The 20,439-nt window shown below is 37.2% G+C and overlaps 1 protein-coding gene across 1 annotated transcript in view; it reads right to left on the bottom strand.

Annotated features, from left to right (window-relative positions):
• The window catches only part of LRCH1 (leucine rich repeats and calponin homology domain containing 1), a 119,286-nt gene that overhangs the window by 97,918 nt on the left and 929 nt on the right, over nucleotides 1-20,439 (bottom strand). The window contains exon 2 of the mRNA XM_017733662.1: nucleotides 20,406-20,434. Within this exon, the coding sequence (XP_017589151.1) occupies nucleotides 20,406-20,434 (29 nt within the window). The remainder of the gene's footprint in view (nucleotides 1-20,405; nucleotides 20,435-20,439) is intronic.

Raw genomic sequence — 20,439 nt, 5'->3', positions numbered from 1 at the left:
AAATCCTCATTTTTCATGTCAAGGGTTCTGCAAATAGTTTTAATGGGATACCACTTTCAAGCTTTTATGTAATCAATGTTTTTCAATGTGGAAACCACTGTTCTAGAGAAACTGTCCGAAGTGAAAAATCAGTACAAGAACCCTTCCATCTCCAATTCCAACAGATCAAAAACATTTATAGAAAGTCTCTGTAAAATGGAATTTTCAGCAACACAAGTTCAAAGAGAAAGGTTTTCCATACCTTTGTTTCAGCAAGAAATTTTAAGTAACACCTGAGTGAATTTTTACACACACTTGAATGTTACATAGCTGATAGGATTGTTAAATGCTTTTCCTACCTTAATCTATTCTTTCAAGTCTACATACATCATACATCTTGATTTGACAAAGCCACAGGGATACCCTGGCTGTTACTGCGGTCCCCATTTCTGCAGCTCCAAAGCATCAGGACTGTCTAAAGAGACTTTAAGCATTTACTGCCACCATAGTTAGGGACATGGCTGTATCAGCATTGCATTACCCTTCTCACACCCTCACCAATCTTGGAAATAACAATTAAAACTTACATGCACATACCCACAGATATCATAAAATCATGAGTAAAGAGAAGGGTAAAATATTTTTTTTTCTTGCTAAACTGTAGCCAGAAATACTTAGAAAAACAACTGCACAAGGACACAAACAAAATTAAAAAGAGTAGGCTAGAATTATGAGGTGCTAACACTCTTCTGCTACTTACTTTACCTGTAAAAACAGAATAGGGATTTTAAACCAGTTATCAGCTGCATCCTTTACATAAGATTACTATACTACATCATATAGTTACATAATGAAACAGCTAATGCTACATTATTACCTAAACACATTAAAGTGTTTAGATATGAAGAAATTAGTGTAAAAATAACATAGTGTGTTATTTTCTGAGTAGCAACCAAAACCAGAATGAAATATATACAATTTCTTTGAATAAATTTTGCATAAATCACAAAAACTTAAAACTGATCTTGAAAAGCTCCAATGATTACACTAATAACCTCTAATTTTTAAATTACGGACATAAAAATGTGGTTTTTTCTCCCAGCTACAAGAAAAGGAAAGCCCAAATTTTCAGTCCATATGCCTGAAGTGTGTATATGCTTACATCATGTCCCACATGTGTATGAACCTGTGCTTGCACACACCTGCAAATGAGAGAACACAATGCACAAAGACTGAGGCACTTCATTCAAAAATCCTTGCTTGACAAACTGCATTATACAAAACTCTGGTTAGCAGTCATTTCAATAGCCAGTATGATCTGAAATATTTTGCCTGCATATACTTATGAAACTCTAAACAGTTGTGTCTTTATGTGAATAGTTACCCTAGGAAACAGTCTTTAAGGAAATACATTCTCCTGGCTTAACCTGGCAGAAAAGGTACCAACCAAGGTATCTTACCTACCCTACCAAGGCTTAGAGAGGCCTATACTTGATTAAGCATATATTCACACTCAGAAATCAAAGGATAGAAAGTCTCAGGGATCTATAAATTAAATTTTCCGCAAAGTCTTACAAGCAGACATGAAGTACATACAATGGTCTCACCAAATGGGCATCTGGTAACCTTCATAAATTTTGACTCAACTAGCCTTGAAAAGTAAGGTTTCACTATAATAAAACATCAAGCATAAACCAATTTATTTATTCTGAAATTAAAAATAACACTTAGGTAAATATGGTTACACAATTACTCTTGCCATATACTAGTAGTATGTAATATTGTAAATTATTGGTCAGAGAGATACTGGGACCATGGCTTCCCACATAAGACTATTTATATTTACCTTGTTAACTTGAATTAGTTCATATTTGTCTTATACACTAGAAGCAAGATTCTAGGTAGGAAATAACAGATCATCGTCCACACAAATAAAGTACATAAAACCAGCAAATTATTTTCCCATACAGTCATAAATTAATAGATTCAATCAAAATTAAGAAACTTAAGTGTGCAATGCAGTGTCCTTCTCTTAGGAGCTGATACTTAAAACTGTTTTTTTTCAAGTTTCCCTTGCAAGTAACATAGGCCATTGAAAATAAATGATGAAAAATGATAAACTGATGAAATAAGGAAATTAATCACACATTCATTTTCAGAAACATTACTAAAAAAACACTCTGAATTACAGATCCACTTTCTTGCACTACTAAAAAGGAAAGCAATGTTCTTAGAGGATGTCCTTTTGAAGCTGTTGCACTTCAGATTTTGTTTTTCTGCAAAAATAGAAGGTGGGCTCAATCTTCTGTTCCCCTCAATTTTCCCTGACATCAGAGGGAGGCCAGACAGCATTTGCATCAAGACTCAACTCTTCTTTGAACAAACTGTTTTCATCACTGTAAAATGAGGTTAAAGCAAAAGAGGGGAGAAAAATATTTCCAGCAAGTCTCCTAAGACTCAATATTGCCATTTTACTCTCATATACAGCACAGCTCTATTCATCCTGCCATTCCAAGTTAGTTACTAAAACATTGTGCAAAACAATAGATTCATGCCACATAACTTACAAATTTTGCTCCAAACTAGCAAACTGCATGAAAATGGCTAAAAGTGTAAAGGTAGCTCAGTGTTTACCTACTAGTTTCATGAGACCAAAAGTCAAAGCCTCTTTAACTACAACAAAAGAAGCTGCAGTCTAAAAAAATTACCTTTGACCACAGTAGAAATCCAGTGGAAAGTCCCTAAAAAATTTTTAGATGAAACAATCAGACAGTATTATATTTAACTGACTTTCTTCAGTTAATTTACTCCCAGGTACACCAACTAACATTTTAAATCAAAATTGAGGAACACAGAGCAATCACCCAAAGAAAATATGTACATGCTATTGAACTGTGTAAGTACAGCATAGCATGATATAAGCTCAATTATTATACTCACTGTACTTCCTTTTTCTTTAAAACTTACAGCTTACTACATTTATGAGAACAATACAAGAGACAGTTACAGATTTAATCATACTCAAGTTCAAAACCATTCAGTGCACCTAAGACAGTAAAACCATAACTCTTTTTGCTACTATTTTGCCTAATAGTTACTCCTTGTTTCTTTACCTTCATCTATAAAGACTAACAGAAGCACAAAAACCCAAACAATAACCAACCAAACAAAAAAGAAGGCATTCAGAGGGCTAACACTATTTAAACCTTATTTAGAAATTTGTCACTTCCCAATACACCTGCTGCCTGCTCCATTCCTCACCAACTTCTCCAGTTATAACATGAAAATTCTCACTAGTTGAAATCTACTATTCTGAAGGTTTATAGCCCTTGATGGTTCTTATGTGAATAAATAAAAAACCTCATCAGTACTGTTAAATGCTGCATTAATGTTTTATGAGGAAGAAACATATTGGTAACCACATTACAAAATAGAAAGGTTAATTAATGGAAGAGAGTTTTGCGAGAGTAACATTTTAAGACATCATTTGATTAAATGTTACTGTTCTTCAAGAAAATATTGCACAAAAAAACTCAAAAAAACCAAACAACAAAACCCAACATAATGATAGTGACGCTGAATAGCACAGTCTTCAGTGTATTTCATTACACACTAATACATGGCTGAATCATGAAAGTAATCTCGTATCATCTTGCCACAGATGAGTTCTCCTGCAGATTTTCATCTGATTAAATACAGAAAACAGGTTCCTTTTAACAGCTACAGTTTCTGGTGATTTGTTAAAGAAACTAGAGAGAAGAAACCAAAGAGAAGAGACCTAAGAAAAACAGGTATTTGTCAAGTATCACAAATTCTATTTCTCCATCTGGGTGGCAGGAGAGACCTTTCACATCTTAAAACCATGTTTATTGAAGTAATATAGTAGACACACTGAATACAATGAAAATATATTGGCAGCTACATAAATATCAGAAATAATTTTCTAACACTCAGATATTGGAACGTAAGAACAAATTCTCCTAATATTTTACTGTTTACATGCCTGCTGATGCAGATTCCCGAAGACAGTCAGAAAGAATGAAAACCAAGGCATAACATGCAAGACCATACACACTATCTAGTGAGTAAGAGTAACCCTCTTCCAACAGCTATAACTGCATTATAGTCACATTATTTACAGACTATTACAGTCACAGTGACACAGATAAACTCCTTCTGAACCAACTAAACTCAGATGCTGAGAGCAGGCGAAGTACAGCAGCACAACAGGAGACCTTGCCCAGAAAAGTCGGTTGAATAAGCAAGCCCGTGCTGAAGTTATGCCAATAAAAGAAGACGGGTAAGCTTCCTAATACTGCTATAACCTAGTCCGAAGTATCATTTGTTTTAGAACATTAGAACAGGGAAAGACCCACATACATCAGTCAGAAGGGATTTTGCCACTAACTTCACTCATGCCTACGTTTCATGCTACCTGAATTTGCATACCAAATTTTCAAAACAAACAAACCCACCCACAACTTATTTTGCTTTGCTTGCATGTGCAGCTTTTTCTTTACCTATTAAATTCGCTATCTCAACCCACACTTTTAACCCTTCTGATTCATTTCTCAACTCCACTGTGGGGGAGTGAGTGAACAGCTGTGTGGAGCTTGGCTGCCTACTGGGCTTAACCCAGCACAAATAAGTAAAATTTACTGCCATCCAACTTCAAACAGTTTAGTAATTTTACACACAGGCATTCCAGAGCTGACATCAGAACTTAAAGGAAAAAACCACCACACACTATCTCAATACAAGCAAGTCTGTGTGTCTGAGTATTTTTACTGAGAACTCCCCTCTTGAGTGCTACAAGCTCCTCACGACCATCTTTCTGATGGAGAAACCCCAGTGTACACAGAATAGGATTTAAAACTAAGAACACATCACATTCTCTTTAAAGCATTGTAAAAGCATTTCCAAAATGCATTAACCTAGGTCCTCTCTTCAGTATTTCCTTTAGAGACTAACAATGAGACTCTGCACTTGGTAATATAGATGCAAAATTTGTCAGAATTTATGCCAATACACAACTGGAGCAAAACTCTACAAGTAGGTCCGTGGATACATATGTCAGCAAACAAAAGGTGTCTGAATAGTGTATTTTGCACAGCTGCAAAGCAAGGTTATAAATCAAATCTAATCACCTTGGGTATTCTTTCACCACAAAAATCCTGGGAATTCATAACAGAAGGAATACCTGGGACTTCAAGATACTTGGGAATGCCTCAGCTAAATCAAATATGCTTCAGCTGACAAGAACAGATTGAACAGGTTTAGACTTGACCCAGCTTTGCAGTGGTGGTTGGACTAGACAACCTACAGGGGTCTCTTCATTAGCATCTTAGGTCCCTTCATAGTTATCCTGTGATCCTATAAAATTTAGATACAAAGTTAGAATAAAGTTTTTATTAACTGCATATTTTAACTGATACCTACTGTTTTGTTTACAAACAAATATTCTCTTAAAGAAGCTGTTTTTGTGAAGTTGTAATTAGATCCTAAGCAAAAGTTTTTAAAGGGACAACTCAAATGTCAGTGGAACCAAAATTATCACAAGTGAGAGAAAAACACATGTAAGAGATCCAAAACAAGCTTTGCCATACAAGAAAGGCAGTTGAAGGGTTGTTTTAGATCACAAAATTACCTGGAACCTATACTACAATTATTCATAGTATTTTAAATCGTATAGGTAAAAATCCAAACCACCTAGTATTCTATCTTTACTGCCTTAGATTTGATCACCTGGACATCTGTACCACCAATTCACCTTAATTAGTAAGATTGCTTAGAATGCAATTCCTTTTATGTCACTGACACTTCTAAAGCTGGTCTTTTTGTATCCATAGCACCAGTACATAAAAAATTCTGATGTCATCTGCATTCCACCAAGGGTGGAGGCAGACAAACACTTTCTCAAAATGAGTTCCCAAGAAATCCGCATTCATAAAACCAAAACATCCTGTTTCTATAAATGGAATTGTCAAGCAATCCATTCTAGTACAGATACTCAGGGAGGAATTCTTCGTTATAGAGCAATTTTACCTGTATTTGATTTAAAACCTTCCTCAAGATTAACAGAACCTTCGTTTTTATGTTCCTAATTCATATAGCAAAACACAAAAGGAGATGCAAGTGAAAAATTATTGCAAGGACAAAAGTTCACTTTGATATTTTTAAAAGGACATGGTCATAAACTAGGATTTGTACACTATTGAAACAAATCATATTCTACAACCTGATATGAATATACCATCTACTAGAAGAGCTTTTTTTATTTGCTCACACCAGAACATCAGTCATTTTGATGTGGCTGTAGAGTGTTAATCCAACATCTACTCAGAGAAACTGAACAATACCCTCAAGGAAGTCATTAAGGTCTCATAGATGAAATTGGTTTTATTTCTTGACAACCCAACATCAGTCAGGATTTTCAAGACTTTCCTCTCTAGAATACAAAGCTATTGCTGATAAAATCTGCAGGTGATTGATGGTAATGGTGTAAGTAACAGCAAGGCCAAGTTATAGATACATGGGGACCTGGAGCACATAGATAGACACAGTCAAGGTCATATTTAACTCTGTCACACAAAAACTTGAAAATACAACATGGAAGAATGCAATCATAGAACCACAGTCTTGTGATAGCATAAGCTTGGAACAATGGCAATCATGAGCTCCCACCAAGTCTAAGATGCAAATTACTAAAATGAAAGTTGGGTGCATTAACACACATTACCCCAGGGAAGGTATTTACAAAGCAACTCACAAATTGCCATGTCCAGTTGTCAATAATGAAGTAAAAGACAATAAAACTGTTAAAGCACCCAAAAACCTGGAAGGTTTCACAAAATTGCAAGATTTGGGATCTGAAATCATATCTCAAAGCAGAACACCAAAGGTTCATCTGTTTAGGACTGTCTCACAAGCCCTTGCAACATTCAGTACAGCAATGTAAGACAGTAGCAGCCTCAACTCTGTCCCCCTCTCCTCTGATAGTGGTTTCCTCTCCAAGAACAGGCACAGCAGGTAAAATCATGTGCCAGCTCATCAACACCACAATTCCAAGCCTGTCCTAGTAGTTTAAATCCACCATCATCACCATTTAGGTTTTTTTTTGCAGGAATCTAGATGGACAACTGCAGTGGCATCCTAAATCACTGTAACTGGAATTATCCCTCATTAATCAAATATCTTAGTTTATTAAATACAAAGGTAAAAAATAATGTATAAACAACTGCAGAAGAGTAAATGTCTACTACAGTGGGTTAGCTGATCTAGTGAAGAAAAAAGAATAAATGCCCAGAAGTTGAAGCTAAAATACAAAATAACTGTGTCATCTCTTTTATTTGCTTCCAAAGGAAATACATAATCAATCATAGTATTATCACTAGCATACTTTAAAATTGAGACAGTACATATGAGCCATAAATTTATGATCTCGATACACAGACTCAGCCAAAGAAATTGATGGCCAGCATTAGGCAGAGGGACAAACTGTATCAACATAAAAGTCTCTTTTATTAAGACAAATCAATTGCTTCAACATGCTTCAACAAGTACAGTCCACAAGCATCAGAATGTAAACAGCAGCACAAAGTAAGGTGAGACACCTGGTAAAGAACAACAGGACTGACTAAATATTCTTTGAGTATTACAGAAATTCCTCTAAAAGCAAGCAGTTTCTGTTAATAAAGGAAAAAACCCTGGCAGTTTACTACCCTCTACCATTTTCTTTTTTGCAAAACTGCTTCCCAATGATTTATTTACACCATTCCACAGGAAAAATAAAGTTGTTATGCTCACATAACCTTAATTAATAACCATAATAATTACTAATAAAGTAACATATTTCTCTCTATGTCATGTTTGTTCATGCATATTGATTGGGTTATCTTCGGGCTATCACTATTTCATGCACCAAGGAAGGGTTTAGAAACATATGAAAAAGTAGAACTGTACCATGCATAAAGTGGAGCAGGTGAAATTATTTTTTTATATATAATACACTCAATATATTTAACACACACAATGGCATAATGTAAATGCACTAAGACCATGCACAAGCAATACCTGCTTTTTTCTGAGCTGAATCAATTACAAGCAGAAGAATAGCTCCGGACTGTAAATATTTTTATTTTTATGATGAGAACATTGAAAAACAAGATGGTTTTGTTAGAGATAAGGAAGAAAAAATTTTAGACATACACTAACAAATACTGTTAACCAAGAATGTGATTTATCTTCAATAAGTACCTTCTCAAAAATAACTTTTAAAAATAGCAAACATTCTATAAAACTATTTGGCTAGAAGATACAAGCAAGAAATGTAACCAGCATGTATTACATAGTCATCAAAACACAAAACAGAAGATTCTGTTTTACAGGGACATCTGTATTTAGGAAAACTGGCAAGGTTTCTGCTTAGTCCAGTAAGCAAAATTCAAGCTTTCTGCAGACTGAGAGCAGGTATTCTACAATAGCTGATCTGGATTTATTCTTTTCCATAAATTGTTTAGAACATGAGGATTTGTATTTTAGAAACTGTAATTTTGGAGGTAGATAGTTCTCCGAGATGCTCGTGCTTCACTACCCCTATACCAATACCATAATTTATTTCTTCATTTTAGAGCCGTAGCACCAATAAATAAGTGTGATAACTGTCTTTAAAGAGCCACTAGACTGGCTGGGTTTTTTCTTCACTAGACTGGTCATCTCAAATTTGTGTGATCACAAATTTGATCAGAACTCATTTTATTTTGGCCAAAATTCCAGATTACTGTGTTAACAAAGCCTTACACTGCAAAGTTAGAACACAAAACCCCAATACTGATTTCTTGGATGATTTTAAAATGAGGGTTCTATGGATATTCACAAGCTATGTCTAGAAAAACTCTTAATTCTCATGCAGAATTTGTCCATGTTGACATTACCAAAAAAAAAAAATTTTTTTATGAATTCTGTTCCTGAACACTTTACTTTCTTGCAGCACCATGCATTATTCTTTTTTAGTCCAATACAAAAAAATGGGGAAAAAGCTAAAAGATTTGTGAGGTGCATAGAGGGAAACAACCTCCAGCCTTTTTTGCAAGTTTTCAGACCTTTTATTGGTTGTAAGATTTCTCAGATTTAACTAGCCTGTTCACTGTTCTCCTGACTATTTCAAACTCCTGGTTTGAAACTCCATCCAAACTATTTAGAAATAATTCTGAAACTTACATTTATAATAAGCACACACTCACATCTAGTAACTGGTACATTTGTTTCTTGTGGGAGGGCACTGTTAGGGTTGGGGTGGCTTTCTTCCCTTTTAAAGGTAAACCCTGCAACACTGGATAGAAACATAAGGAAACTTCACAGACTCATTCTATTGCTTACATGTACAGTTTCAACTGCAGTGCTTGTGTTTCACTGTTCCCACAGCAGTATCATGATTTATTTCTTCGTTTTAGAGCCTTTCCCTGTAGAGGCTAAACCTTACACTGTCTCTTACTTCCCTTTAACAAGTACTTGTAGAAAAGCCTCTTTTTCTTCAGGCTACCACTGCTTCATAGACAAACATGGCTCAAATTTTTCTGATAAACTGGATGCTAGAGGGATCACAGAGCCACATCTCCCACAGCTTAACATTTAAGTGCATAACTAAAACACTTCAGTGAGACTACCAATTACTGCAGTTATGCTACTACTGCACAGAACTGCTCAACACCAAACGGAGCTATGAGATTCCAGAAGCCATTTTTAGCCCAGGGCACTAGGCCAAAAATAACCTTTTCAGTTCTCTAGGAAGCCAAATGTACAAAGATAGGAAAACTGGCAGAACTACAGCACTTCTTGCCAAAATACTGATTTTTTTTTTTTATTGTGTAGAGTTACTACTATTTCATATTACTGATTCTTAACTGATTGCAAATCTATAGTGATATGCTTTTAGAGACTATTTCTGAGTTGTACCTGTGTGTCTGTGCCAGATGCTACTATAAAGTGAGTTTCTGCATTGTGTTAATACATTTAAAACCACTCCCAGGACCTTAATGGATGCTTTAAGTCTTTACTCCTATGCCAACATCTTCCAGAACAAAACTAATTCAAATGCCTCAACATCCATACTTCAAGATATCATACATTGACATCTAAAAAAAACCAAAAAACCAAAAAAAAAACCACCAAAAAAAAAAAAAAGGCAAAAAAAAAAACCAAAAAAAAACCCAAAAAAACCACCTCTCCCCCTCTCCCCCCCCCCAGAAAAAAAATACCAAAGAACCAAAGTTGGATTCCTTTCACAGTTTTGTCTTTGATCTATTCTGAGATCTGGATTAAGCCATTCAGAATTCCTCCTGCTCAGTTTTTCCAATCTATACAACCAGGGATAACCTGCATCATTATAGAACAATGAAATAACTCACTGAGCAAAGTTCGCACAGTAGTTTTTTAATGGAAACATAGAACAAGATCTATGGTAGGAACAACTAAAGTAGAAATCTTAAAGTCATTGTATTAATGACTTAAAGACTTAAGCTCTTAAACACATTACAGTAACAATCAATATAATTACATAAAAGGCTTTCAAATTACAAGAAATTCAAAAGATTACTTTCTCTACCCTTAGAAGTTCCTGACTGGTTGGCTGAATGTCAAAGTTACGCACCGCACACTTCAGCAGCGCAGTAATAGCTGCAGTACCATGATACAAAAGTGTCTCATGGTCTACACCATGATAGTGCCTGTCTTATCTCTAAATTCCCTTACAAGAATGTTAGCAAATTGAAATTACTGGTTATTTTTAATTAATTCATATTTTTTTTCAAATCATAAGATCCACACCACTTGCATGAAAGATTTTTTGTGGAGAGTCTGCCAGATTATCTTCATTCTTTATGGTGAATTTGAGACAGCACACAGGAAAAAAAAAAAGAGAGAGCAGTTCTAAAGATGGAAAAGAAACTTGCCATTTTAATGAAAAACAATTTTAGACTCTGCAGCCTCTTTTGTCCCCCCCAAATAAAATCTCAGAAAAATAACATACAAAACTACGCATTACCAAATTAACATAATCGTTTCCCATCCAATTTGAAAAGTTCAGCTAGTGAATGGAAAAATCCATTATAACACAGCTACAATTCAGTAAATCAGTCTTAATTTCTGCATACTGTGACTAAGAAACTACATCGTCATGATGCTGTACAGAAACTAGAAGGAGCTGGTACTGATGGGTCTCAAAATAAAACAAAGTACGGAAACATTTGAAATGGATGGCACAAGGATATTCTTGGTACATCTTCCTTCAAACACACTAGTAAACAGGGGGAAATAAAATACCATGTCTAGCAAACCTTGTAAGTGACAGGACATGTGTGAGGAAAAAACCAAGTCAGTAACACAAGGCAATCTGAATGGCTGCTAAGTGGAACACAAGCAAGGAGTAGGCATTCAGCCAGACTAGAATTCAGACCTTGGAAAGGGGATCACAGGCAAAACTTACTGAGCAGGGAAACAACACTGTACAAAGTGGAGTGCAAAAGGACAGTTTTCTTGAACCAGGATGAACTCAAAAAACAACAACAAAACAAGCAAATAAGAAGCCCTAGCAACACAACATAAAATGAGCATGGGAAACCCTGGGCTAAGTTGTTCCCCTTGATCAATCACAGCTGTATTTAGTAACCAGGGCATCCTTGTCCTGCTCCAACTGCTGAGAAAGCTTCTTTCAGCTTTGACCAGACACCCATTCCAGAAATCTTCGTAACTGTCTGCATTTTTTAATTATATAACATGTGAATGACACTATGTTCTTCTTCCTCCCCCACTGAATAGACAGACAGCTTTGTTGTTAGTACACTTGCCCTGCCTTAAAAAGACTGAATTGCATGAATTCAGCTAAGCCTCGCAATTCTCAAAATACAGTAATATAACAGCAGCAATGGTACAACCTGTCCATAATCCAATAATCCCTACTTCTCCTGTCATTAAATTTTTAAATGGTTAAAAGTTCAAGCAGTAAAAAAAGTCATTTTAATAATAAAAGCTTTGCTTACCATGATAACAATTTCACTATCTTTAAAATCTGTTTTTACTATACATAAACTACTGCACTTGCATTTCTGGTATCCTGCCTTATCTCTGTAAAGGTTATCCAAGGGTGTATTTTGCTCTACTTCTTTCCTTGGCTTAACCTCTGATTCAATTTTCTTTTCCTACCCCATTTCTTGCCCATTTTACAAAACTTCTCCATCAGTTTCAGTGATTATGAACCTGTTCCTTTCTGTTCACCAAACGACAGATCCAACTTCTTACTCATGCTTTTCTCTTCACCATTAAATGTGGAGGGCTTTTTCCCCCATTTATTTTTCATTTTTACTTTTTGCCTGTCTAACGTAATGCTACAAAGAACAGGTGTCACTGAAAATAGCACAAAGATGCAGACTTTAGATGCTAAAAAAACTTTGCATCTGTATATACACGATAAATTGAAGTGAAATTGTCATTTGCAGTCCCTTTGCTACTTTTGAGACATACTGCTTTAGAATATAAGTCAGTATTATTGTAGCATTCTAATACTCTTAACAGTATAAAGAAATCAAGTCACATGCTATGTTTAAATATACTTCCAAGATGTACTTTGCTGAATTTTATTTAATTCAAAAAATTATTTGCCTTAAATCCTCCACACAGATATTAGTGCCAGCTGCTCCAGCAATGTCACCTCCTACCAGAAACAAGTATTTGTCAGGCTGTAATAGTAGAAAACACATAGTTTATATAATTAAAACAAAAACCTAGAAATTAAATCGGTTACTAATCTAATATTTTAAAGCACCACGGTCCTGAAAGGAAATAAAAATATTACAATTACCACACTTCACACCAAGGAATAAAATCACCCAGCTACAGAAAATCAACATAAAAACCTTATCCATTCAGCAGCACAGGTCACTGCTAACATGGTGTTCAGCTGTTTTGCCCTTGTTCTGCTTCTCATAAAGACCAAGAATTCTATTCTGATATTCAAAACCTCCAGCTACTTCCAGTAATTTCTCTAACTATTCCTGGAAGAACTACCTCACATAATCATCATGAAATTATCAGTTAGCTTTTAACTAAATTCACACAAGCTCAGCTGAACATGAAACACTTCATGTAGCTTCAAAAGCAAGTGCGAACCTCAGGCTCCAAATTAAGTGCAAAACTAACCCCCACTTGGCTCTGCCAAGATCGTCTCACAAGTTTTGACTTTGTTTTTTCCTTTAAGAATATTCCTCCTACAGACTCGGATAGGAGGACAAAAGACTGTTATTGTTATTTCTATTTTTAAATGGTTAGGAGGTTTACAGGCATTAGGGTGTTCTGCACCATACAAGGAAAAAAGAATAAAAAGCTGGCCAGCAAGACACACTTCGAGAAAGATGCTGGGGAGAAAGCGTCAGAATTTCATAAATGAACTCCCCCCACAAAGACACATCTATGTGCAAACTTAGAAGAAAGGAATTATTCCTCCAGAAGCTTAACTCCTCAGTACCATTCCAAAGAACTACTCTGATATGTGTATAATACCTTGCACAACATGGTCAGCAGAGAACAGTCAGAAGTCAGGAAACATAACACCCATTTCCAGTTTTGACAGTGATCCACTCGCTGAACAGAGGGATAACATTTCTGCCTCTTTCAGTTTTACACATCAGAGAATAATAAATGGGTACACTTTCCATAATTCTGGTCTCAACAGAACAAGTTTAGGATATCTCTGGTTTAAGAAGTACCATTTCAATTATTTAAATCATATTGATTTTAACTGTGAATTAGCAATCTAACCAGCTTGGCAATGTTCACAAACCTAGGAAATGCTTACTAACAGTCAGCAAGAACACAGCAGGCAGAATGATGAGCAGTCAGCCTATGGCCTGGAGAAGTTACTCATCCTTCCTAGAATGGTTATTCTAATACACAAAACACCAGTCTCTCCATCTTGGCTGATCTTGTAACTCTGCAAGCAGCAAAATCACTGGGTTTTCCTTCTGCAAGCAAATGGATGCTAGGCTTCCCAAACTTAAATTCAACAGTTAATGTTTATAGCATGAATTTGAAACTATTATTTGTAGCGTAAAGTCTATAAATGTCATGTATCTTGGAGCCAAATAATTTTCTCCATGTTTATCTAATTCTCTATTCACACAATTCTAATCATTATTCACCTAAGTGGCATTTTTCCTCAGTTTTACAGATTTCAGGGAATTATCACAAACCATTACACTCATCTCCCTTCTTTGACTTCATATCTTTTCATTCAATAGTTCATAAATTTTCCCTCTCTATGACACTTCTGCCTTTAATATTATCTTCTTTTTATCTATTTTCTTGTTCAAACGTATATTGCATTGGCATTTGCCCCTTTCCTCTTCCAAGCCACAGCTCTATTGGACAAATAACCATTCTACTTTGTCATAGCTGATTCTGCCCCAGCCTCTTCCCCTAACAAAAGTATTCAGCATTTTCAAAACTCTATGTATAGTTACTGTGTTAAGATTCATACAATCTCTCCTGTTTAAGACATGTCTAAATCAAGATGTCTTTTTTGCTGAAGACAAAAAAGGGAACGACTAAAAGGAGGTTCAAAAATAATGTAGGGATATTTCTACCTTCCACCTTCTGGTAATCACAGGTGAGCAGACCTTCAAAACTGCTCATCTAGAAGCATTTGAAAGGAAACCTGTAGCACCTTGACTACCATAACAGCACTTCTGGAGCTCCGAGTCAGTCTTTTCCAAGTAGATTGGCCAAGGATGAACAAAGTGACAAGATTTCTAAAAAAGCATTGAGCTTTTATTCATTTACATGCACAGCATGTCCAAACATGGCAATTCTAGGCAGAATCGTTTAAAAAACTGCCACCCATCTCTCCTACCTCTTAGCCCATGCACTAGTTTTGAAGCCTCTCTACAAAGCAAGTCAAAAAGAAAAAACAAATACCAGGGAAAGACACATACACAGTCAGTGGTAGAAAGCCATTAATCTGCTCAAGCCGCATTCTGAAACAGTAACCAGGCAATTGTGTACTCGTAATTTGTTCCATGCAACAAAGACACTCTGAGCCAATTCACTTTATATTGTGCTGAGGAGAATCTAACAGCACCTGCAAAGTCACTTGCTACATTTCTATGGGGGCATAAATCTCCAGACAAAAGACGTAAATTTCAAAAGCACCTCTTACAGCAAGAGAACTAAGTGACTCTTTTCAATAGAAGTCAATAGCGTGGATGTTTATAAGATCCACAAGCAAGGATATCGCCAGGCTTCAGGAAGAAAAAAGGGCAAAGAGGGTTTAAATGGTATTCTGCAGTTATAAGTTGCTACGCACATCAATGTTTCTAAAAGAACTCCTTTCATTTGATAAAGCTCTTTCCCAAAGCATTGCTTATGAGTAAAAAACAGAAGCTAGAATATGTTGGCACAGAGATGTCCAGACAGACCACATGATCAGGTGGTGTCAGAAACTGTTAAAGGCATAATAATGTTACATATACTGCTGGATACATAATAAAGAATATAAAATTGATTTAGCTACATTTTTTAGCCTTACGAAGGGTAATATTTAATTCATTTGTGATAATAAGCAAACATATTTATTCTCTCTCCCCGTCCTAATACACTTAAGATATTATTTATGTAAAAAACAGTAAGTAAGGTTAGAAATCTTCAAATAAACACAAGAAGGCTGTAGGAAGGGACTGACTTTTGAACATGAAAAAGAAACAGAGTTCTAGTCTTTTTTTTAGCCTTAAAAAGACATTATTTACTGATATGAGTTTAGATTAAATAAGCAAAATGAAAGGCTCTCAGCCTCATCTAAAAAACCCCATAATTTAATCAAAATGTTAATTCAAAATGATGGATTATTCAAAGTAATTATCAGACAATTCTTAAAAGGACAGGGGCATATCAAGTATCTTTTTCTCTAGTGGCCAAATAACAATCACATTCTAAACAAGAGTCCATTTGGTGGTCATATTTGATATATGAAAGTGTGCTGCAGCACAAACAAACCAGTCTGTATGTGTGACATCCTGCCCAGTACAACCTGCACTTAGAACAGGTGGAACCAACTGCACATCTACTGCTGTAATTAGGAGAACTCTCAGAAGTGAAGGACGGATTACATTAATAAAGCAGGTGGAGAAAATAAGTGAGAATAGATTATGGCAATCTAATGTACATAGAATCATGGAATGGTCTAGGTTGGATGGAACCTTTAAATGCCATCTGGTTCAACTCCTCTGCAAGGAGCACCAACATCTTTGACAAGATAAGGTTGGTCTGAGCCCCATCCACATCATAACTAATTTAAAAAAAAAAGGGGGGGAAACAAGAAATATTACTGTTGCTGTTCTTATTAGCAAAGAGGAATGAAAGGAACACATTTCACCTGAACCAGAATCAACACTCACAGTGATACTGTGATTTTTCAACCATCTTGAAAACAAATCCCCAGTTATACAGCTGAAACAACTATTTCAAAGACGCTGCCAGGCAAAGGTGTCTTCAACACAGCATTGTCCGGCAAGCACAGTCCACTTCAAAGAATTTGTAAAAACAGCAGGTAGGAGCTCTTTTGTAAAGAGAGAATTCTGTTGCACAAAAAATAAAATCATATTCCTTCCAAAATTTCATACTGTCCAAACTGGCAATCAAATACTTCAATTTGTAATTATTTTCTAATAATCTAGTACGTAATTTAAAGAAATTATTTTCTTCTCTGCCAGGTCACTACCAGGAGCAGCAAGTAATCCCTCCTCATGTGCCTAAGTCACCTAATAGAAATGGATGAAGCAGGTATTCACCAGAAAAGGTGCTGAGGATCTGCCTTCAGAAACGCAATCAAAGCCTACACAAAGAGGTTGAAGTCATGCAGTAGGCAGCCATGGTTACATCTTCGGGGCCTTTTCTTTCTCTTTCATAAAGTAACATGCTTCCAGCATTCCCAGTGGTTTGGAGGAATATAATTGCATGCTATTACTTAAGAACTATGTGATTACCATGCCACTGCCTTCTGCATAACCCAGCCTGTAATAAAAGTGATAAGAATAGCATTTATTATTTTTGAAATGGTTTTTGCATTGCATCCACACTGATGTGGTTTAAAATGTCTGACTAAACTCATGACACTTTACAAGGAGGTTTTACTTTCTTCTAACAGTACTGAACGCCATGAAAACTCCATTCTGTGTGCAGAGATACTGCCTGAAAGTTCCATCTGACCAGGTCACTCAGCACTTGAGCAGAACTCTCAAAGACTGAGGAAGAAATGTTCTATCACCTTTCTATAAGCAAGATGTATTTAATGGAAAGAAAAGTCACAGAAGAAAAAGCATAAGAAGCCCCAGCAACAGAAAGTAACAAGTACACTTCAGCCTCTGTAGTTCTTACAGAATGTAACTGCAGTAAGAATTAGAAAAATCCAACTATCCCATCCCAGCTGTTAAAGGCAAACAAGTCACGTCCCTTTCGTAAGTGCATCAATTGCTATATAAAATCTGACTTCTAACTTCAGGAAAAAAACAAATGCATGAACAGAGAACTTACAGTTGAACACTTTTTTTCTTCCTCAGACCTACAAAAAGCACTCAGAACCTATCTAGAAAACAAGCTTGATAATGTTTTATTTGAGAGTAGCTGTAGACCATCACTTTCTGAATCAAAAAAATATTTTCAGTCTCTAGTACTAAAACACTGTCAAGATGCAGACATGGTTTCAGTTTTTTGGAAATTCCCTGCTCCTCAGACGTCTAAACTCCACCCCCCTCACTAGTCTTCTCTACATCAAAGAGTATCTTCATTTTCAGTGAAACTGGCAATCCCCTCCTCCCTTCCACCACCCAAAAAAACAGTGAAAGGCTACCCCTACCCCAAAATCCAAAGTTTCAGGGCTTCAGAGACATGTCAGCACATCAGATCCAAAACTATAAGTCACTCATTTCAAGGATATATTCCAAGTAGTACAAGAAAGTTCTGTACTATGCGCATTTATGGAGAGGAAGGAGGAGAGAAAATTCCTATCAAGAGTTTGCCCCAAGAGCTTCAGAAATCTGGCCTTAAGCCAAGCATCTCTTCTGTTTATGTATTTTAGTTATGTAATGTAACAAGTGAAAAGAAACATGGATTTTTTTGGAAATACATCAACACAACGACTTAACTCCCAAGGCAGTTCCCATTAAACAGTTACAACAAGCTGTTACAAACAAAACCATAAAGCAACCATAGATTAACACAGTGTTTTTCTAAAAAGAGGCAATGATAAAAGGGCTGCTGTTGTCACAAGATCAAGACATGCGTTGATCTACACTGCTGTTTATATCAAACAAAAAGAGAATGAAAACACAATTCTACGTTCAATTTCATATTGAATGTTTTCCATGTAAACTCTGAGAAAAGCACCATAATGCTTGAAGATAAAGACTACTTTTTCCCTAGAAAAATCAGTAGAACAAGCAAGCATGTAACAAGCAGGTGCTACCTATACATACTACACACAGCTCATGCCTGTACAGCACATACTTACACAATACACAAATACTAACATGCAATCTCTGCCAATCGAACCATTTTCTCCCCAGTGTATAATCTCCTCAGCATATAATTTGGTTTTCCAACAGTTTGGTTCGATATTAGGTCAAACTAAACAAGCCAAATTTCTGGATTTCCATACTATTTATCTGGTATTGCGGCATGTCTGCTAGACTTCAACTTTAAAAAAGAAATGAGATAAAAAATGCTTTGCTTGGGATGACAAGCTGAAAGTCATTCTTCTAACCACATACAGTTCCCCTACCATGCCTATCCCTTTCACATCTGCTACTGAGTCAGCTAATGGTTAGTATGGTAATTCATGCTATCCATTCATGGTAGTTTCATTCATCAAGCTTCCTTCATAATTTTTTTTATTGATATGATGATATAGGTGCTCACACAGACCAATGTGAAATCCACTCAGCAACACCATCAAGTAACAAAGCTAAACAACAATAACACATGACACCTACCACACATCTGAGGCATTAACTCTGGGATAGAGACAATAAGCAGCCAGCATGTGTCTCCACATACAGGAAGGCATAAATGCCCTCATGTGCAGCAGAAGCTGAGGATTTAAATTCATGTTATCACATGTCTGCATGCAGGTACAGCACCTGCTGTTTTGTGGGACAAGAACAAGTGACTACATGTCTCCTGCTCTGCTGCTACAACACAACTATCTCCAGCAGGCAAATGGGGACACAAGGGCATGTGGAGGACGTACACTGAAGACCTTGACAATACACTAATACACTCTTTTAAGGCGGGTTTACACTGTCCTACCTAGTGACAGCATGTAAAGAAGGGATTAGGTTCCATCACCTGGGATAATAGGACCAGGAAAACTGGTATGACCCTTTGAGGTGGGTCTGCCTCCCTAGGTGAGAAATAAGTGTACCTTTTTCATGTTGGAAGAAAGGTGTGAGGGCAAGTTAACACATACTGAATACATCTCCCCTCACCACTCCTGCCTGCAGGGTTGTCAGGCCTGTCACCTCTGCAGATTTATGTAATGATGGTGTCCCCCACTGTAAAGTACATACAGCGCCTGTGAAGACAGGGATTTCTCTCCACATTTGCCCTGGAAGATACCACTGCACAGAGCTGGCACTTGTGGCTACATGACTGTAAGGACACTAGGGGGAATGTCAAGCCCAGCGCTGAACAAGTGGCATTTGTGAAAAGTAGCATGCTCCCTGGGGCAGCTGCACAGCAAAGGTCTTCCTATGGACATGCCTCCACTTATGGCGTGCAGATAGATAACATGTTCAGAGGCACATGAGTGTCTCAATGTGGTTAAATACGGACTTGCATCCTCTCCGTGCCAGATGGGTTCACCCACGAGCAGCAGGACAGAAGCAGCAGGTATCCACCCTGGGACTGTGTGTGCAAGCCTCCCGCGGCTGAATCAAAGGTGGGCTGACTGCCACCGCAAACCTCAGCAGTCAGGGAAGGGTGGCACAGAGACGCACATTCCCCAGAGGGAGAAGAGGACAGGTGCGAGCAAGAATTCCCCACACATTCCCCCAGTGTGCCACGGGAGAGGCAGCTCTGCCTCACCAAACGCCGAGCGGGGGGGATGGAGGGGAGCGTGCACAGATCCAGCCATATGGAAGCAAACACCTACCTCATGCACCAAGGCGGGGGGAATAAAGAAAGCACAGGGTCCACGGAGAGATGGGGGTGGGCTCGGCTTCCATGTGAGGACGGGCCCGAGGGAAGGCGAACGAAAGGGTGGGGAGTGGGTGTTCGCCTCACAGGGAGGTTGGGGGGCACAAATGTGCCTGAGGGAGCGGGGAGGGGGTCCCGGGCGGTTTAACAAACCCACGTTCCCCGCTCCCCGGCCGCTCGCCCGGGCTCACCTGCCCGCACCGTGTCCGAGAGCTCGTGGCTGGG

Source organism: Corvus brachyrhynchos, unplaced genomic scaffold, assembly GCF_000691975.1.
Source record: "Corvus brachyrhynchos isolate BGI_N302 unplaced genomic scaffold, ASM69197v1 scaffold202, whole genome shotgun sequence".
Lineage (NCBI taxonomy): Eukaryota > Metazoa > Chordata > Aves > Passeriformes > Corvidae > Corvus > Corvus brachyrhynchos.
Note: the sequence above shows the minus strand (reverse complement) of the source record. Positions and strands in the feature narration are given on the sequence as shown.